Source organism: Leptodactylus fuscus, chromosome 9 (genome assembly GCF_031893055.1).
Source record: "Leptodactylus fuscus isolate aLepFus1 chromosome 9, aLepFus1.hap2, whole genome shotgun sequence".
NCBI classification, from domain to species: Eukaryota; Metazoa; Chordata; class Amphibia; order Anura; family Leptodactylidae; genus Leptodactylus; species Leptodactylus fuscus.
This window is the reverse complement of record NC_134273.1, coordinates 44,702,962-44,719,491: the sequence shown is the minus strand read 5'-3', so window position 1 is coordinate 44,719,491 and position 16,530 is coordinate 44,702,962. Positions and strand designations below refer to the sequence as shown.

At 43.3% G+C, this 16,530-nt stretch overlaps 1 protein-coding gene across 1 annotated transcript in view; it reads left to right on the top strand.

Annotated features, from left to right (window-relative positions):
- DMC1 (DNA meiotic recombinase 1) overlaps window positions 1–12,543 on the top strand; it is an 82,980-nt gene extending 70,437 nt beyond the window's left edge. Inside the window, exons 10-13 of the mRNA XM_075286876.1 lie at window positions 59–173; window positions 3,433–3,493; window positions 11,250–11,366; window positions 12,460–12,543. Of these exons, the coding sequence (XP_075142977.1) occupies window positions 59–173; window positions 3,433–3,493; window positions 11,250–11,366; window positions 12,460–12,529 (363 nt within the window). The 3' untranslated portion in view covers window positions 12,530–12,543. The remainder of the gene's footprint in view (window positions 1–58; window positions 174–3,432; window positions 3,494–11,249; window positions 11,367–12,459) is intronic.
- The last annotated feature ends 3,987 nt before the right edge of the window (window positions 12,544–16,530 follow it).

Genomic DNA, 16,530 nt, shown 5'->3' with positions numbered 1-16,530 from the left:
CACTAGTTGGAGACTGGCATAGATTTTAGATATCATATATATTTTCTGATTTTAATAGATTATTGATTCCATAATGGCGCTCTTCCGAGTGGATTTCAGTGGACGTGGAGAGTTGGCCGAAAGACAGCAGAAGTTAGCTCAGATGTTGTCCAGACTTCAGAAAATTTCTGAAGGTAAGAATGTAGCTGTAAATACTCTCCTAGGGATCTCTATGGCCTCCATGCAGTACTCTACAGACTCTGTAGGAGAGTATACATTTTTTTAATTTTTCACTGCCTACAGCTTGTTTAAACATTAAAAGGGTTGTCCATTTTTGCCTCGACAACACCTTTAATGTTTTTGGGGGGTTCATATGGGAAAAAAAAAAACATAATTCTATCCTAATATTTTTGCATTCTGTTTCTACGGAATTCACGATTAAAAATGACATGGCAGCCTTGGTGTGTCATTACAATTACAGTTTCCATTCTTTTCTTTTTTTTCTTTTTTTTAAATAAGCAACTTTCCTGGAGTCACCATATTCTGATGTCTTTGGCTAAGGCCCTCACATTGTGGAAATGCAGATTTTTTTTGTTGCACATTTTGTTGCAGTTTTGTGAGCCAAAGCCAGGAGAGGATTATGTAGAAGGGAGAAGTATAAGAGCTTTCTATATATTTCCCATTCCTTTTGTTGCCATTCTTGGCTTTGGCTCAAAAAAAATACAACAAAATCTTCAACAAAAAAAGTTGCATTTCTGCAAAGTGAGGCCTTAGCCTTTAACTTTTTTACTGTTTTGTTAATATGAAAGGGATCTTTATTTTCAGGACAAGTTGTCGTTTTTATTGGTACCAGTGCTTGGTATCTATGACTTTATAATTGCTTTTTATTGGTATTTTATGGATTTTTGGGGGAAGCGAGGTCACCATAATACGTTACTTTGCATATTGTGGTCCATATACACTCACCGGCCACTTTATTAGGTACACCATGCTAGTAACAGGTTGGACCCCCTTTTGCCTTCAGAACTGCCTCAATTCTTCGTGGCATAGATTCAACAAGGTGCTGTAAGCATTCCTCAGAGATTTTGGTCCATATTGACATGATGGCATCACACAGTTGCCGCAGATTTGTCGGCTGCACATCCATGATGCGAATCTCCTGTTCCACCACATCCCAAAGATGCTCTATTGGATTGAGATCTGATGACTGTGGAGGCCATTGGAGTACAGTGAACTCATTGTCATGTTCAAGAAACCAGTCTGAGATGATTCCAGCTTTATGACATGGCGCATTATCCTGCTGAAAGTAGCCATGAGATGTTGGGTACATTGTGGTCATAAAGGGATGGACATGGTCAGCAACAATACTCAGGTAGGCTTTGGCGTTGCAACGATGCTCAATTGGTACCAAGGGGCCCAAAGAGTGCCAAGAAAATATTCCCCACACCATGACACCACCACCACCAGCCTGAACCGTTGATACAAGGCAGGATGGATCCATGCTTTCATGTTGTTGACGCCAAATTCTGACCCTACCATCCGAATGTCGCAGCAGAAATCGAGACTCATCAGACCAGGCAACGTTTTTCCAATCTTCAATTGTCCAATTTCGATGAGCTTGTGCAAATTGTAGCCTCAGTTTCCTGTTCTTAGCTGAAAGGAGTGGCACCCTCTGTGGTCTTCTGCTGCTGTAGCCCATCTGCCTCAAAGTTCGACGTACTGTGCGCTCAGAGATGCTCTTCTGGCTACCTTGGTTGTAACGGGTGGCTATTTGAGTCACTGTTGCCTTTCTATCAGCTCAAACCAGTCTGGCCATTCTCCTCTGACCTCTGGCATCAACAACGCATTTCCGCCCACAGAACTGCCGCTCACTGGATGTTTTTTCTTTTTCGGACCATTCTCTGTAAACCCTAGAGATGGTTGTGTGTGAAAATCCCAGTAGATCAGCAGTTTCTGAAATACTCAGACCAGCCCTTCTGGCACCAACAACCATGCCACGTTCAAAGGCACTCAAATCACCTTTCTTCCCCATACTGATGCTCGGTTTGAACTGCAGGAGATTGTCTTGACCATGTCTACATGCCTAAATGCACTGAGTTGCCGCCATGTGATTGGCTGATTAGAAATTAAGTGTTAACGAGCAGTTGGACAGGTGTACCTAATAAAGTGGCCGGTGAGTGTATACGCGTGTATCTATCTATCTATCTATCTATAGCGAAGGAAATAATTATTTGATCCCTTGCTGATTTTGTAAGTTTGCCCACTGACAAAGACATGAACAGTCTATAATTTTGAGTGTAGGTTAATTTTAACAGTGAGAGATAGAATATTAAAAATAAAATCCAGAAAATCACATTGACGCAGAATCCGCCTCAAAATCCGTCTGCCAGAATGTTTCCCATTCATTTCAATAGGTGTCCCTCGCTTTTTTTTGTTCCCACTAGCGATTTTTTTCAGCTAGCGGGAAAAAGAAGCGACATGCCCCATCTTCCCAATGATTCCACAACTCAGTCAGGTGCGGCGTCTGTGGCATGAGACTCACTCCTGATTAGGCCCATACATCTGGGCCTAATCAGGAGCGGGATGCCGTGCTAGCTGCACGGAAAAGTCACACGGTGGAAGCCTTTTGTCCTCCTACCCTAAGACAGGAGGATAGAAGCGATCTGTATTACAGCAGTGTAAGGGATTGAGCTCTTCTCTTCTGTACATTGACAGAAAACACACAAGCTGGATGCAGAAGTGGAGGTATGTTAAGGTTAGGTTAATCTAATACACTGGTCAAGTAGATTTGTTATTGAGGAGCACAGGAAGATCAAGGGTACTTCACTACTGGGTAGAGTATTTCAAAGGAATACTTCATCCAAACTTTCTTTTTCTTTAGCTTATCTCTTGTCAGTGGCAGTTCACTGAGTCATGGAAAAATAGCAGAAAGACCCCATGGGCCGTAATCGCAGCGAACGTGAACACATTGCGATTCTTTTCACAGCACTTTTAAGAGAAAGTTCAGAGTTTTCCTCTGCGGACTTTCTCTTAACATTATATCTACAGGAAAGCCGCCGGCGTTTCCATAGATATAATTGACCTGCTGCAATTTGCAAAGCCGCAACGGCTTTGCAAATCGCAGCGTGTCCGCACTGCGTTTTTTTCCGCAAAGTGGGCATGGGATTCACATGAATCCCATCCCCTTTGCTTGCACTGTAAAACGCCGCGATTTTTCCCGCAGTGTCTCCACTGCGGGCAAATCGCGGCGTTTACGTTCCGTGGGGCCCCGGCCCTAATCAGCTCTTCTCTGTGCGTTCAAATCAAGGAGACTTCACTTCTGTTCTTCTAAAAAGTATAGGCCTTTTCAACCTGGACAGGCAGTGTTGATTCTAATCAATAGGGGAGATAAAACAAGAATTTTGTTACAATGAATCAGATGTTCTAATTGTGCTTTTTAATTTTTTTTTTTAGAGTACAATGTTGCTGTATTTATTACAAATCAGATGACTGCTGATCCAGGAGCAACAATGACGTAAGCTTCAATTTAATTTTAAATGCTCAAAAACCTTAGGCTTCTTGCTAGCAGTTAAACTGGTTGATAAAATGGATAAAATAGCGGCCATCCCTTTAAGCACTAATGTTTAATAAAATCATATACATCATTGATAGAACTGAAGAAAATAGTGCAACCTATGTAGAAGGTGGGAAAAAAAGCAAACCCCCACCACCCAAAGGCTATTTTAGATTTTTGTGTTGCATACAGTACACTGAAAGCAATAATGTGATGTCTTACTCCAACAGAAACATGAACAGTGAACTTACACACTAAGGGCTTATTCACACGGAGTAAACGCCAGCTTATTCTGAACGTAAAACGCGTTCAGAATCAGCGCCGTATAAAGCAGTTCCATTCATTTCTATGGGAGCCGGCATACGAGCGCTCCCCATAGAAATGAATGGGCTGCTTTTTTCACTATGAGTGCTCCCATTGAAGTGAATGGGAAGCGCTGCGTCTACGGCTCGGCATGAGCAGAGCTAGCCGTACACGCGAGCACATCCCATTCACTTCAATGGGAGTGCTCGTAGTGAAAAAAGCAGCCCATTCATTTCTATGTAGAGCGCTCGTATGCCGGCTCCCATAGAAATTAATGGAACTGCTTCATACGCCGCTGATTCTGAACGTGTTTTAAGTTCAGAATAAGCTGGCGTTTACTCCGTGTGAATGAGCCCTAAGGCTGATTTCACACAGGGTATTTTAGTCAGGATTTTGAGGCCGAATCCGCCTCAAAATCCTGACCAAAAAAAACATCTCCCACTGGCTCCTGGAAAAATGAAGCAACATGCTCATTAATTTGGTACTAATCCGGATCACAGTGCCACGACTGGATGCCTGGGCAGTGCATCGGCATCCAGTTGCGGCTACCCATACTTTGGACCGGAACCTGAGTCGGCCTCCGCATCAAATTCCGGTCCCAAATGCCCCGTCTGAACTCGGCCTAAGGGTCAGTTCACACTTTTGGCGAGGATTTTGATGCTGAATCCACCTCAAAATCAGCCTCCAAAAAAAGCCTCCCAACTATATTTATATGGTTTTATTTACCTTTTAACACCTTAAAGGGGTTGTCCCATCACAAGGATCCTATCTATACTGCTTGTTAATGTGGATGTAAGACTTTTCCTAAATACACTGCTTCAGCAAAACTGCTTTGTGTATCCACTATCTTACTTTATTCAATTTTTTGTGGCCACAGCCCTGACCTAGCTGCTCCTGAGTCAAATGATGTATCTGCTGCTCTCAGGGGGGAGGGAGGAGGGGCTAAGTGCAGGGAGCGAGCCTGTGTATCTAGCTAATCCTGTGTCTACACCATGTGACCTAGGTCCTGCACTCAGATAGAGGAGAGGAGCTGCTTTCATTTCTTCTGTTCTCCCAGTTATCAGGCTAGCTAATTCAGTTGTGTTCATTATGGCAGAGACAGGCAGTCTCTGTATGTAACACAGAATGGAGTTGCTGCTGCCTGTACTTCATAGTCCAATGTGGGTGGGTGGAGCTACACGTGAATTTGGAGGCGGGGCTAAACGGCAGGTTGCCTGTGAAACCCCGCCCACCAAATGATGCAAGAAACCAGTAAGAAAGAAGATTTTACAAGAGTGAAGACTGCTGAGTATGTGAGGTGGGAATACCCCTTTAACAAAATCCAAAACTGTGCTAAAAATTTTTTTTCTAAAAGTTGCTGTATTCCGACATTCCATAACTATTTTATACTTCCGTGTACAGGGATCCATAGGGTGTCTTTTTTTTGCAAGAGCAGGTGTACTTTTTAATTAAATCATTTTGGGGAATTGCTATTGCTCTGATCGCTTTTTATTAAAATTTTTGTCAGAGGTAAAATAGTGAAAAAACTATGGCTAGTGGCTTGGCACTTTTACCTTTTTCTTCCTGCTACGGCATTTACCTTACGGGAAAAATACTTTTATAAATGTATAGAACGGGTGTTTTTGGACACAGGGATACCTAATGTGTAGGTGTTTCACAGTATTTAAGTACTTTTATATGTGTTCTAGGGATAGGGGGGTGATTTGAATTTTTAATATTTTAATTTTTTTATGTATTTTTTTTTTTTTTTTTACTTTTATATTTTATTTATTATAGCCACCAATCGCGGATATTAGCAATGGCTATGGTATAAAACAGCAGACACCCGGCAGCTATTGTGGCTGCCTGGCTCCTGAGCGGCTGCCATATTTTAACACCTAGCATTCGATGTACTAGTATGGCGGATGTCAGAAAGGGGTTAAAGGGTTTGTCCAAGACAGTGGCGGATCCAGGGTTTGTGCGCCGCAGCAAATTAGGCCCCGCCCACTTTTATGTTGACTCCGCCCATTCTCATTCATTTTTCATGTGATTCCACACAGTATAATCCTCCTACAGTCACCCGTAAATTATATGTCCCCCCTCCATCTCTCCCCATTTTCATATACACCCTTCATCTACCCCTAGTTTCATGTCCCCCCCCTCTATCTCTGTCCCCAGTTTCATGCCATTCTCCCCCTTTATCTGCCCACAGTTTCATGTCCCCCCGTCTCTGCCCCAGTGTCATGCCGTTCTCCCCCCTTCATCTGCCCCAATGTCATGCCATTCTCCCCCCCTTCATCGGCCCTGGATCCGCCCCTGGTCCAGGATGAATATAAACACCTACACTAATCTAAACACCCTCCCTCTGCCTACTTCCTAAATTACATAATTTTGAAAAAAATGTATATTTATCCATATCCCTGGGGCAGTCATGTGACTGCCCCATGGACATTTTCTGATTATCCAGTGATGATCTGTTTCCAGAAATGGAACGTCACTACTATTTTCCCCCATCCACTCCATCATACTTACCTATCTTCTCCCTGTCTAGGCTTCCTACTGTGGGGAACGGCTCCTCCTCCTTCCTTGATGTCTGGCTGCTCGTGTGCAAAAGAACAGGAGTCCTGGCTTTGTCCTGAAGCAGAAACTCTATCTCTATTGTGCAAGTGTGGGAGCCTGTGCAATAGAGATGTAGTGAAGGCTACAGCGCAGTGCCAGGACTGCTGTGTGCTGGTAGTCAAAAAAGAGGAGGAAACATTCCCCACACAAGGAAGCCTGGACAGGAAGAAGAAGGCAGGTAAAGTATACTAGGGTAAGGCAGCAGGAAGCTACACCATTTAAACAAATGCAGAAGATGCTAGGTGCTCCCAGAAAAACCCAGAAATCACTCAAAACACTGGTAAAGGTATATGGGTGCACTTATTAACCCATTAATAGTGCTAACAGATCTTTTTTTTTTTTTTTTTTTTTAAAGATTTCTGCATTTATGGTCATATCCATTGGCAACTGATCAAAACATAGTCTTGTAACTGCTAAGATGGTTAGAGAAAATCTTTTAAAACTCAACAAAAAATTTTTAATAACTAATATTTGCAAAATTGCTTAACTTTTAATTGTCTACAAATCTAAATATGGTTATATTTGTGGGAAAACCCTTTAAAGTCTGTATTGTTTCCATGTATGAAATATGTTTGGAGATTTTCATATCAATGGAATTGAAACTTCGCTGACACCATGGTGGCTCCATTGAATGGCTCAATTAAATGTCTATATCTATGTGCTGACCTATAGCTATTCAAACTGTTAGGCTATGTGCACATGTGAAACTGTAAGATTTCGAAGGGTTGCAAAAATGGATTAAAAAGATTTAAAAAAAGAATAATAATAATAATGCACATTGTCATCAATTTCTATTATATAAGCAATGAAGTTAGATGACCCGCTCCCTACATCGCCAACCCCGTATTCCTTCTTGTTGATGCCTTCTCCTCCTCTTCTGAGCTTCTTCCTCCTGTCAGCTTGTGCATACACCAGATTTTGTTCAGGCCAACGAGAGAAAGAAGCAAAGAGGAGGGGGAGGTGTCAAGACCTATAAGTACCTGAGTGTGCTCCTCAATAATAAATTAGACTGGGCTGATCACCTGGAGGCACTGCACAGAAAGGGTCACAGCAGACTCTACCTGCTCAGGAGGCTGAGGGCCTTCGGAGTCCAGGGGCCACTTCTTAGGGCCTTTTTAAACTATGTGGTTGTTTCAGCCATCTTTTTCGGTGTGGCCTGCTGGGGGAGCAGTATATCAACCAGGGACAGAAATAGACTTGACAGGCTGATCAGAAGAGCCAGCTCTGTCCTGGGGAGCCCCCTGGACCCAATACAGGTGGTGGGTGACAGAAGGATACTGTCCGTGGTGACCTCCATGCGGGAGAACAAATCCCACCCCATGTATGGGACCTTGATGGCACTTGGCAGCACTGTAAGTGACTGTTTGCTTCACCCCAAGTGTGAGAAGGAGCGCTATCGCAGGTCCTTCCTTCCAACTGCGACCAGGCTGTATAATTTACATCAGACCAAGTGAAGATCACCCCACACAGAAAACTAAATGAATATGACTATGAAGTCTTCCTTCTTTCTTTCTTCTCTTCCTAAGCTGCTACAGACTCCTAGTATATCTTCTCTTCTCAGCATATATGTGTCTACTTCCGTAAGATATTACTGTATATTATCCTGTAACTATATTACTATTCTGCTGTAACATACTGAAATTTCCCCACTGTGGGACTATTAAAGGATTATCTTGTCTTAACAAGAAGGTAGAAGGGGGTGGCGATGCAAGGAGAGGGTGATGACACGGGTGCCCCCTGTGCTCCTTGGAGGCTAATTTACATAACAAAAAGGCTTTTTCTGAATGCCAGGAAATCAAAGGTATGCCTACAATAGCCTTTTTAAAGGCTAAATGAATATAGACTTAGCTAAAAATTTTAAATCTCAATTATAGACTCCCTTTATATTTTCCATTCCTTTCAAGACACTCCGGACTTCAGCTCAACAAAAAACGCAGCAAAATCTGCAACAAAAAAGCAGTATTTCTGCATTGTGGGATCTCAGCCTAAAGTAGTAGTAGGAAACATTTGTGCTACAGTCAAGTCATCCTCCAGTGCAAGTACTAATACAATAAAAATGTGGGTGGCAACAGCAACTTTACTTCTGTTCTTGGCAGCCCCACCAGTAGATGCCGGGTTGTTATACTTACGTAAGAATAAAGATGATATTATTGAAAGCAGTAAAACACAAATATTGAGTCGGGGTTCTGTATGTTCCTCCTCCTCTGTTGTTGTAATGTAATTTACCATGCTGCCTTTCTATAAACCATGTATTCTTCTTTATCTTCACTGACATAATACAAGTCTGTCTCTCCTTCCTCTTCTTGATGACATGGATGAGCAGACAATGTTTTGGATGTAAAGGATGGATGGAGGAAGAAGTGGAAGACTTGACTTGTGGTGGAGATAGTAGTGGTAGGGGTACTACCAGGATACTGGTAGTTGTTCTGGTAGGGGCAACAGTAAAAACATAATGACATACATATGTTTTCTGGATATCCCTTGGTCTTCTAACAGAAAAACGAACAGGTATGCACAGAGCTCAGGAACCTATCTAGTATGAAGTAACTAATACCAGGCAAATGTGGCTTTGAGAAATATCCCTACTAAACTGCTGATTGGTTCAGAGTAACAGAGCAATGACAGCTTAAAGCAACAACAGCACTGCACACTGAGATTCCTAACAGAGGTCATCTCCCATATAGGAATTTTTTCATACATTACCAAATGACAAATCCATGATAAGCTGCACAATCTGCATTCAAAAAAATTAGCCATGGCCATACAGGCAGACATATAGAAATTTTGTATGTTTCTCCTCCTCCATGCCAATGTTAGTCAGCCATAAGGGAATTTGTGTCCAGGAAATAGAAATATGTGCCCAGTCATGCCATGCAACTTTAGTGGATTCCACTGCATTTTCTGATGGACAATAACTAGTTGCCATTAATTCTCTAGAAAAATTGTCCCTGCTTGATATCACCATATGGTCCTCTACTTAGATATATCCATGTGGAGAAAGGTGCACACCATTGTCAACATATGCAATGGGAACAATACATAGCTTTCACAGCCTTCTGGGTCAATCTTTTGAGCATCAGCAGCTACCGTCCAGAAACACAACAAGGCCAAGTGCCCGTGCGTGCATGCCCAAGTTTCTACCTGTCCCCATCTTCAGGGCAAACCATTGCTTCCACTCTCCCTGCCTCATTTGATGGCTGGAAATTCTGTAAATTATCGCTCTACCAATGCTACATTGTTGTGGCATTTGCTTTTTTAAAGGGATGACGGGTAGGACAGTCCAGATTCTCTTCTGAATGCCAAGTGTTGTTCTTATCAGGGAAAATCTTTAGAGGTTCACTCGTATTGATGATCTATTCCTGGTGCATGTGATTGGCATAGCCTCTTCAAACAGTGGATCTGTGGGGTTCAAACTCCCACCTATCACATATTGATGACCTATCCAAAGGCCATGGAAAACCAACTTAGGGCTAGTTCACACGTGAAAACCGCCTAGCTTATTTGTGCGAGGTTAAAAACCGTGGGGAGTTTTTTCGACGCGGTTTTTTGCATTCCGCACGGTTTTTGACGCGGTTTTCGCTAGCGGTTTTCGCTAGGGTTTTTTTCCCTTTAATTCCCTTTAATTCATCAATACTACATATATGTGACTAAACTCCCTTTTTGAGGTGAAAAAGTTCACCTCAAAATCTTGATTTTGGCCTTAAAAGTGAAAAAAATAGTATCATGAATAAAACATGCCGTAGACATTAGAATCATAAACCCCCATAAACCTATATATTTCCAAACAGCAGACACCCTGACGATCGTAAAAATACCATCTAGCTTATTATACTCACAGCCACCTTCCCTTTTTTTCCCTATAGAAACCGCGGGTGAAAACCGCACGTTTTTTTGCAAAAAAAAGCGCGGTTTTGTGTGCAAAAAAACACGCGTTTTTTTACCGCGCGGTTTTCGCCTCCCATTCACTTCTATGGATTTCTTCAGGCGTTTTCCGCCTGAAGAAAGGTCATGTTGCTTCTTTTTTCCGCTAGCGGCGATAAACCGCTAGGAGGAAAAAAAAAGCTATGGTCTACATAGACCACTATTGTAAAGGGGCGGTTTTTGAAGCAAAATCCGCTGTCAAAATCCGCCCCTTTGCCCACGTGTGAACTAGCCCTTAGGCTAAGGCGACACACAGCAAATCAATGCCAAAAACCGCTGTGGGAAAGGCCATGGAGAAAACCCATTGCATTTTATTCTACATCGTTTTTCACACAGAGTCCAGACTTTCTGCCTCTATTATACCTATATGGAAGCTGCCAGTGTTTCCATAGGTATAATTGAAATGCTGCAATTCACAAAAATGTAGCTGTTTTAGAATCACAGCATTTCCATTGTTGATTTTTTTTTTCTGCAATGTATGAATGGGTGTCCACAGTGGGGCATAATACTGTGCGCAGTGGCCACTATGGGACATAATACTGTGCGCAGTGGCCACTATGGGGATAATAGTGTGTGCAGGGGCCACTATGGGGATAATACTGTGTGTAGAGGCCACTATAGGGCATAATACTGTGTGAAGGGGCCACTATGGGGAATAATACTGTGTACAGGGGCCACTATGGGGCATAATACTGTCTGCAGGGGCCACTATGGGGCATAATAGAGCGAGCAGGAATGTGGCGGGGGGTCGTCGGGGTCTTCGGTGTCGGTCAGGAAGGGGAGGGGGCCCCATGTCAAAAGTTCATCACAGGGCTCCGCCATTCCTACTTACGCCACTGTTTCCTTCACTTCATAATATAACTTATAAAAACTTGTTTTCTTTTGCCTTTCTCAGTTTTCAGGCTGATCCCAAAAAACCTATTGGAGGCCACATACTTGCACATGCTTCAACAACAAGAATCAGCTTAAGAAAAGGAAGAGGCGAGCTGCGCATTGCTAAAATTTATGACAGGTGATTTTAGAGGTGTCACATTAACATCCATCTAGGACTTTTTGTCCAAATGTCCTAATGAAGCAAATAAATAGGGGTTGTCCAAGGCACATATCAAATTGGGGAATGTTTTATCCCCTTCTTTAACCTTTTCAAGTGTCTCTGGAAATTTTGCACCTCCAGTAGCCAGAGCAATTTTCACAGTTTTGACATGTCTGAATAAAACGCATATTTCTAAATTAAATGTTTGTCAAAGACTCCCATACCAATTTATTTTCTGAAAGCAGGGAGCCAGGGGAATATAGCTTGAACAGTTCTATCTTGGAATGCTACATTATACTTGTATACATTTGAGTTAAAGTTTTTTTTTCTAAAAAAAAATCCTAAATTCCAAATTTCTGACCTAAACTCTACCACATGCAGGGATATACTGACATAATTTCTTTAGTATACTAAAATCTAAGGTGCCTTTAATTCATCAATACTACATATATGTGACTAAACTCCCTTTTTGAGGTGAAAAAGTTCACCTCAAAATCTTGATTTTGGCCTTAAAAGTGAAAAAAATAGTAGCATGAATAAAACATGCCGTAGACATTAGAATCATAAACCCACATAAACCTATATATTTCCAAACAGCAGACACCCTGACGATCGTAAAAATACCATCTAGCTTATTATACTCACAGCCACCTTCATGCAACTTTTTATCAAACATTGTTTTTTTGCAAAAATTACACAAAAGTTCAGGTTTGAGACTAAATCTCTGAGACAGTTTGAACTATATATACAGAAAACTGTCAAAGCTGAGTTCTTAGTGCACTAAGAAATACTAACTTTTAACAGTATATAATTGCTTAAATTTAAAGAAGAATCCCTTAACTTAAAGACATTATAGGAAATAGGGGGTTTCGATAATAGAAGGGGAGTGGGGTCGGTATATCAGGGACAGGGGTAAAATGTCACTAAGTTATGCCATCAATTTTTGGAAGGTGACTAACACTTTTTGGTCTGAGTTGGTCCAATGGAATTCCTTAAATATGGGAAGTACAGTATGTATAATCTTGAAATGTAATTGTATAAGACTTAAATGTTGCTTTTTGTTGCTTGACAGCCCAGAGATGCCAGAAAATGAAGCCACATTTTCAATCACCGCCGGTGGTATTAATGATGCAAAGGAGTAATGCCTGATCTATATGTACTATAATATAAGTATATATAAGTGTATGAAAGAAAAAATATGTTTAGTATCTACTAATAGTTTTCTAGTATTTTTTTTGTATTCATAACTACTGCAGACATGTTGTAACATAACCAATATAAAATAAGGGTATAAATGCACTTGCTCACCGGTATCATACTCACCGGTTGTAACATACTATTATTAATGGTTCAACAGTTTTAATTTACACGGTTTCTCATTTATAGTAATGGTTTTAAATGTTGTATAGTTATTTATAGCTATTAGAATTATTTGTATAAATACGGTATGCATAGTATATAAGGCAATATTCCATTTTATTGAAACAGAGGTGTTTAGTCACTCATCTACAACATTTCAGTCCAAGTTATTGGAATTTTTGTCAAGCAGCATGTGGTACAAAATGCCACAAATGTATACAGGCAAGTGTACCCTATATGAATTGTTCACAATTGACATTAAATAATAAAAGTGTTGCAAAAGTATACGTACACTTATCTTAATAAACATAGTTTGTAGGAAAATTCATTTCTGATATACAACACTAATAATATGCATAATGTGGTTTATGTGTAATAATTTCAGCTAGAGCATAATTAAATTTCATTATTCATATTGTACATGTATATGAATTAAAAAAAAACATATGGTCCCACTACAAATAGGGTCAAATACAAAACAAAATGCTATACTTGCATCTATGCATCTATGTCCCAAGAAAAGCATCCTATCTATACTGCTAGTTTATGTGGATTTAAGACATTTCCTAAATACATTACTTTATCAAAACTGCTTTGTTTGGCCGCTATCTTAATTTATTCACTTCATTGTTGACACTGCGTTTCTATGGCCACTGGGCTTATCTGCTCATTTCGTTGCCTGCTCTCAGGGGGAGGGAGGGTCTGACAAGCAATGGAGCTCCTCAGATAGGGGAGGGGGGAGGTGAAAGCTCTGTGAAAGCGCTGTCTATCTTCAGTTTTTCCACTTATCAGCCGGTTTAATTGAATTTGGCTGATAAGGGCTGAGATAAGGAGTCCCTTACTTCTGTATGTAATGCAAGCTGACTCAAATCCAGCTCTGCTACATCAGTTTCCAAATCAACATCATACTGTGGTAATGCATAGCAGATAGCAGAGCAAGTGAAACCCAGCCCACCAATGTGCCAATAAATTCAGGAAGTGAAGAGAGCACAGAGCCTTCAGACTGCAGAACAAGAGTTATGGGAATACCCCTTTAATTGTCTTGTAATCTACAAGCCACCTAAGGCCTGCAGTTTACAAGCCGCTGAGGTCACAGGCGGGCACGGTGACATGATAGTATCGTGCCTCCTGCACTGAGACACAGACATCCTATGCGTGGACAGGGAGGAGGTGGCAGCTTATTTTATCAGGATCGCAGGCAGTTGAGTATAACTTTTTTTTTTTTGTGTGCAGTTATTTTAATATTATAATGGATGGCTAGGAGGGGAGATTATAATTAGAAGAGAGGATTCATTAAGGGTATCATGACAGTGGGGGGTTCATTTATATAAGGGGGCATTATTGAACATAATGGGGGTCATTTATATTAGGGCTATTAGGGGGGCATTACAAATACAAGGGGAGGAGGTTATTTATATAAGGGGCCATTAGGGAGATATCATTTATATAATATTATTATTATTATTATTATTATTATCATTATTATTATTGTTTATTTATATAGCACCATTAATCCCATAGTGCTTTACATTTGGGGTCATTATGAACATAAGGGGGTGGTTATTTATATAAGTGGCCATTAGGGGTGCAGTATTTATGTCAGGAGGAATCAGGGGCATAATATGTGGAGGCAGGGGGTGTGGTCTGGCTATGGAGGAGTAGAGATGCTCCTCGCCTGAGCTCCTTCGCCTCCAATACAGCCAGCTTACCTGACCGACCGACTCTCCTACTGCCGGCGAATCTGTGCAAACATTGGAGGACAGCCCAGCGCTCCTCTTCGATCCCCCCGGGGGCCTCCCACGATGCTTTCATCGAGCGGTTCCTTCGGGGACCGCTTGCCACTGCGGCCGACATCGATGCGGGATCCAAGATGGCGGCCGCCACCATCTCTCCATCACGCGGCCGCTTGCCTGGCTCTCCTGCTGCAGACTCCACTGCCCTGCATGATCCTCCAGGGGCCTCCGGATACCGCCCTGTGACTCCTGGGGCCTCCGGTGCACCCAGTTTCACGACTAGCCCGCAGCTGTCTTGGATACAGGGAGGCTCAGACGCCATTTGGCCTTCCCTGCCACCGTCCCTGGCGGCTCCTCCAGCTTCACCCAGACCAGTGACTGACATGGACCCTTCCTCCCTCTCCTGCGATAGTGGAGGCAGGCCCTCTCACTCTCCTCAAGGTACTTCATCACTTTTTGTGTGACTGCTGCATCCCCTCCTGCCTCTGGGGCTCCGGGGGCAATCCCTCAGACTGCTCCTCCTGGCAGAGGTGTGGGTGCCCCCGCTGTGCTGTCTGCCTCTAAGGACACTGACTTGGCTCTCCCACTGAGGCCCCTATGCTCCCTGCCACTGCCGCCCCTCCACTTTCGTCCTCCGTCCCTGGCTCCCGGGTTGCTCCGGTGGTCCCTCCTGGGGCTTCCCTTTCTTGCTCCAGGTTCGCCATGGGGGCCGCACTGTGTCGCTCTCTCATCTGGCAGAGCTTCTATCTTTTGCCTCTACATTGGGCCTCCCATCGGTCCCAGCCTTGTCCTGGCCCTCCTTCTCTGGCTCCCTTCCTCCGGCTGCTCTCCCTGTCAAGATCATCCCTCCGCATCCCGGGACGGTTTGGATGTACCTCCTTTGAGGCCTTATTTTTGCTCTTATTGTGTTCTTTCTGGGGCTCTGCTGGCCTGGGGGGTCTGAGGGCCCTTTCGCCGCTTTGCAGCTTTTTGGTCCTCACCCCCCCCCCCCCCCCCGGGCCTGCATTCCCTATGCCTCCTTATACCTTCTGTCCTTGTTGGAGGGTACTGATAGTTTTGTCAGTCGGTTGCTGTTCGTTATTCTGTTGCCTATGTTTTGCGCGGCTCGGAGAGCTGGGGGGGGAGTAACAGCTCTTCCATTTGAAAGCCCGTTTCCCCACCGGAGCTTCCACGCTACTTTGTACTGTGGGTTTTGGCAGTTGTTTTCCACTTGCCCCTTCCCCGCCCTTTTTGAGTGGAGCCCTTGCTCCACCCCCACTTGGTTGGTCTTTGTTACTGTGTTTTCCTCTGTTTTTTTGGTCTTTCTCCCATTTGTTCTCCCTTGTGTGTTTCTCTTCCCCTTCTCCTTTCTGACCATGACCTCTCTTAACTGTACGTTGAACGTCCGTGGTCTCAATGTGCCTCAGAAGCGTAGCCAAATTCTGTACCAGCTCCATAAACAGCGCTCACATATCATTATTTTACAGGAGACCCACTTCAAGAAGGGGCACATCCCCGACATCCGCAGTCGCTACTACCCCCTCTGGTTCCACAGCGTCAACCCTACGGCCAAGTCCAAGGGTGTCTCGGTTGCCCTTCATCGCTCCTTACAGCATGAGGTATTGGACTCCCTGATCGACCCTGAGGGTAGGTTCTTATTTCTCAAACTGCGCATTCGGGCACCATTCTTACTGTTGCTGGCTGTTACCTCCCGAAGCAAGGTCAGCTCCCTTATTGTAGATCTCTGATTGGCAGACTGTCTGACTTTGGCGAGGGGGTTGTGATCCTCAGGGGTGACTTTAACTTCGTGATGGACCTGGGGCTGGATTCTTCCCCTCCCCGTTCCCCCCCATGCCTCCTCGCAGATGCGCCGCCTAGCCTCTACTCTCCACTCTTCCCAGCTGGTCGACGTCTGGCATATCCTAAACCCACGTGCGAGGGATTACACGTTTCATTCCCCTGCCCATAACTCTTACAGCCAGATAGACTTCTTCCTGACCAGTTACCATGCCCTTTCTTGGTTTCCTGATGTCCATATTGACTCTGCCCTGTGGTCTGACCACGCCCCCGTG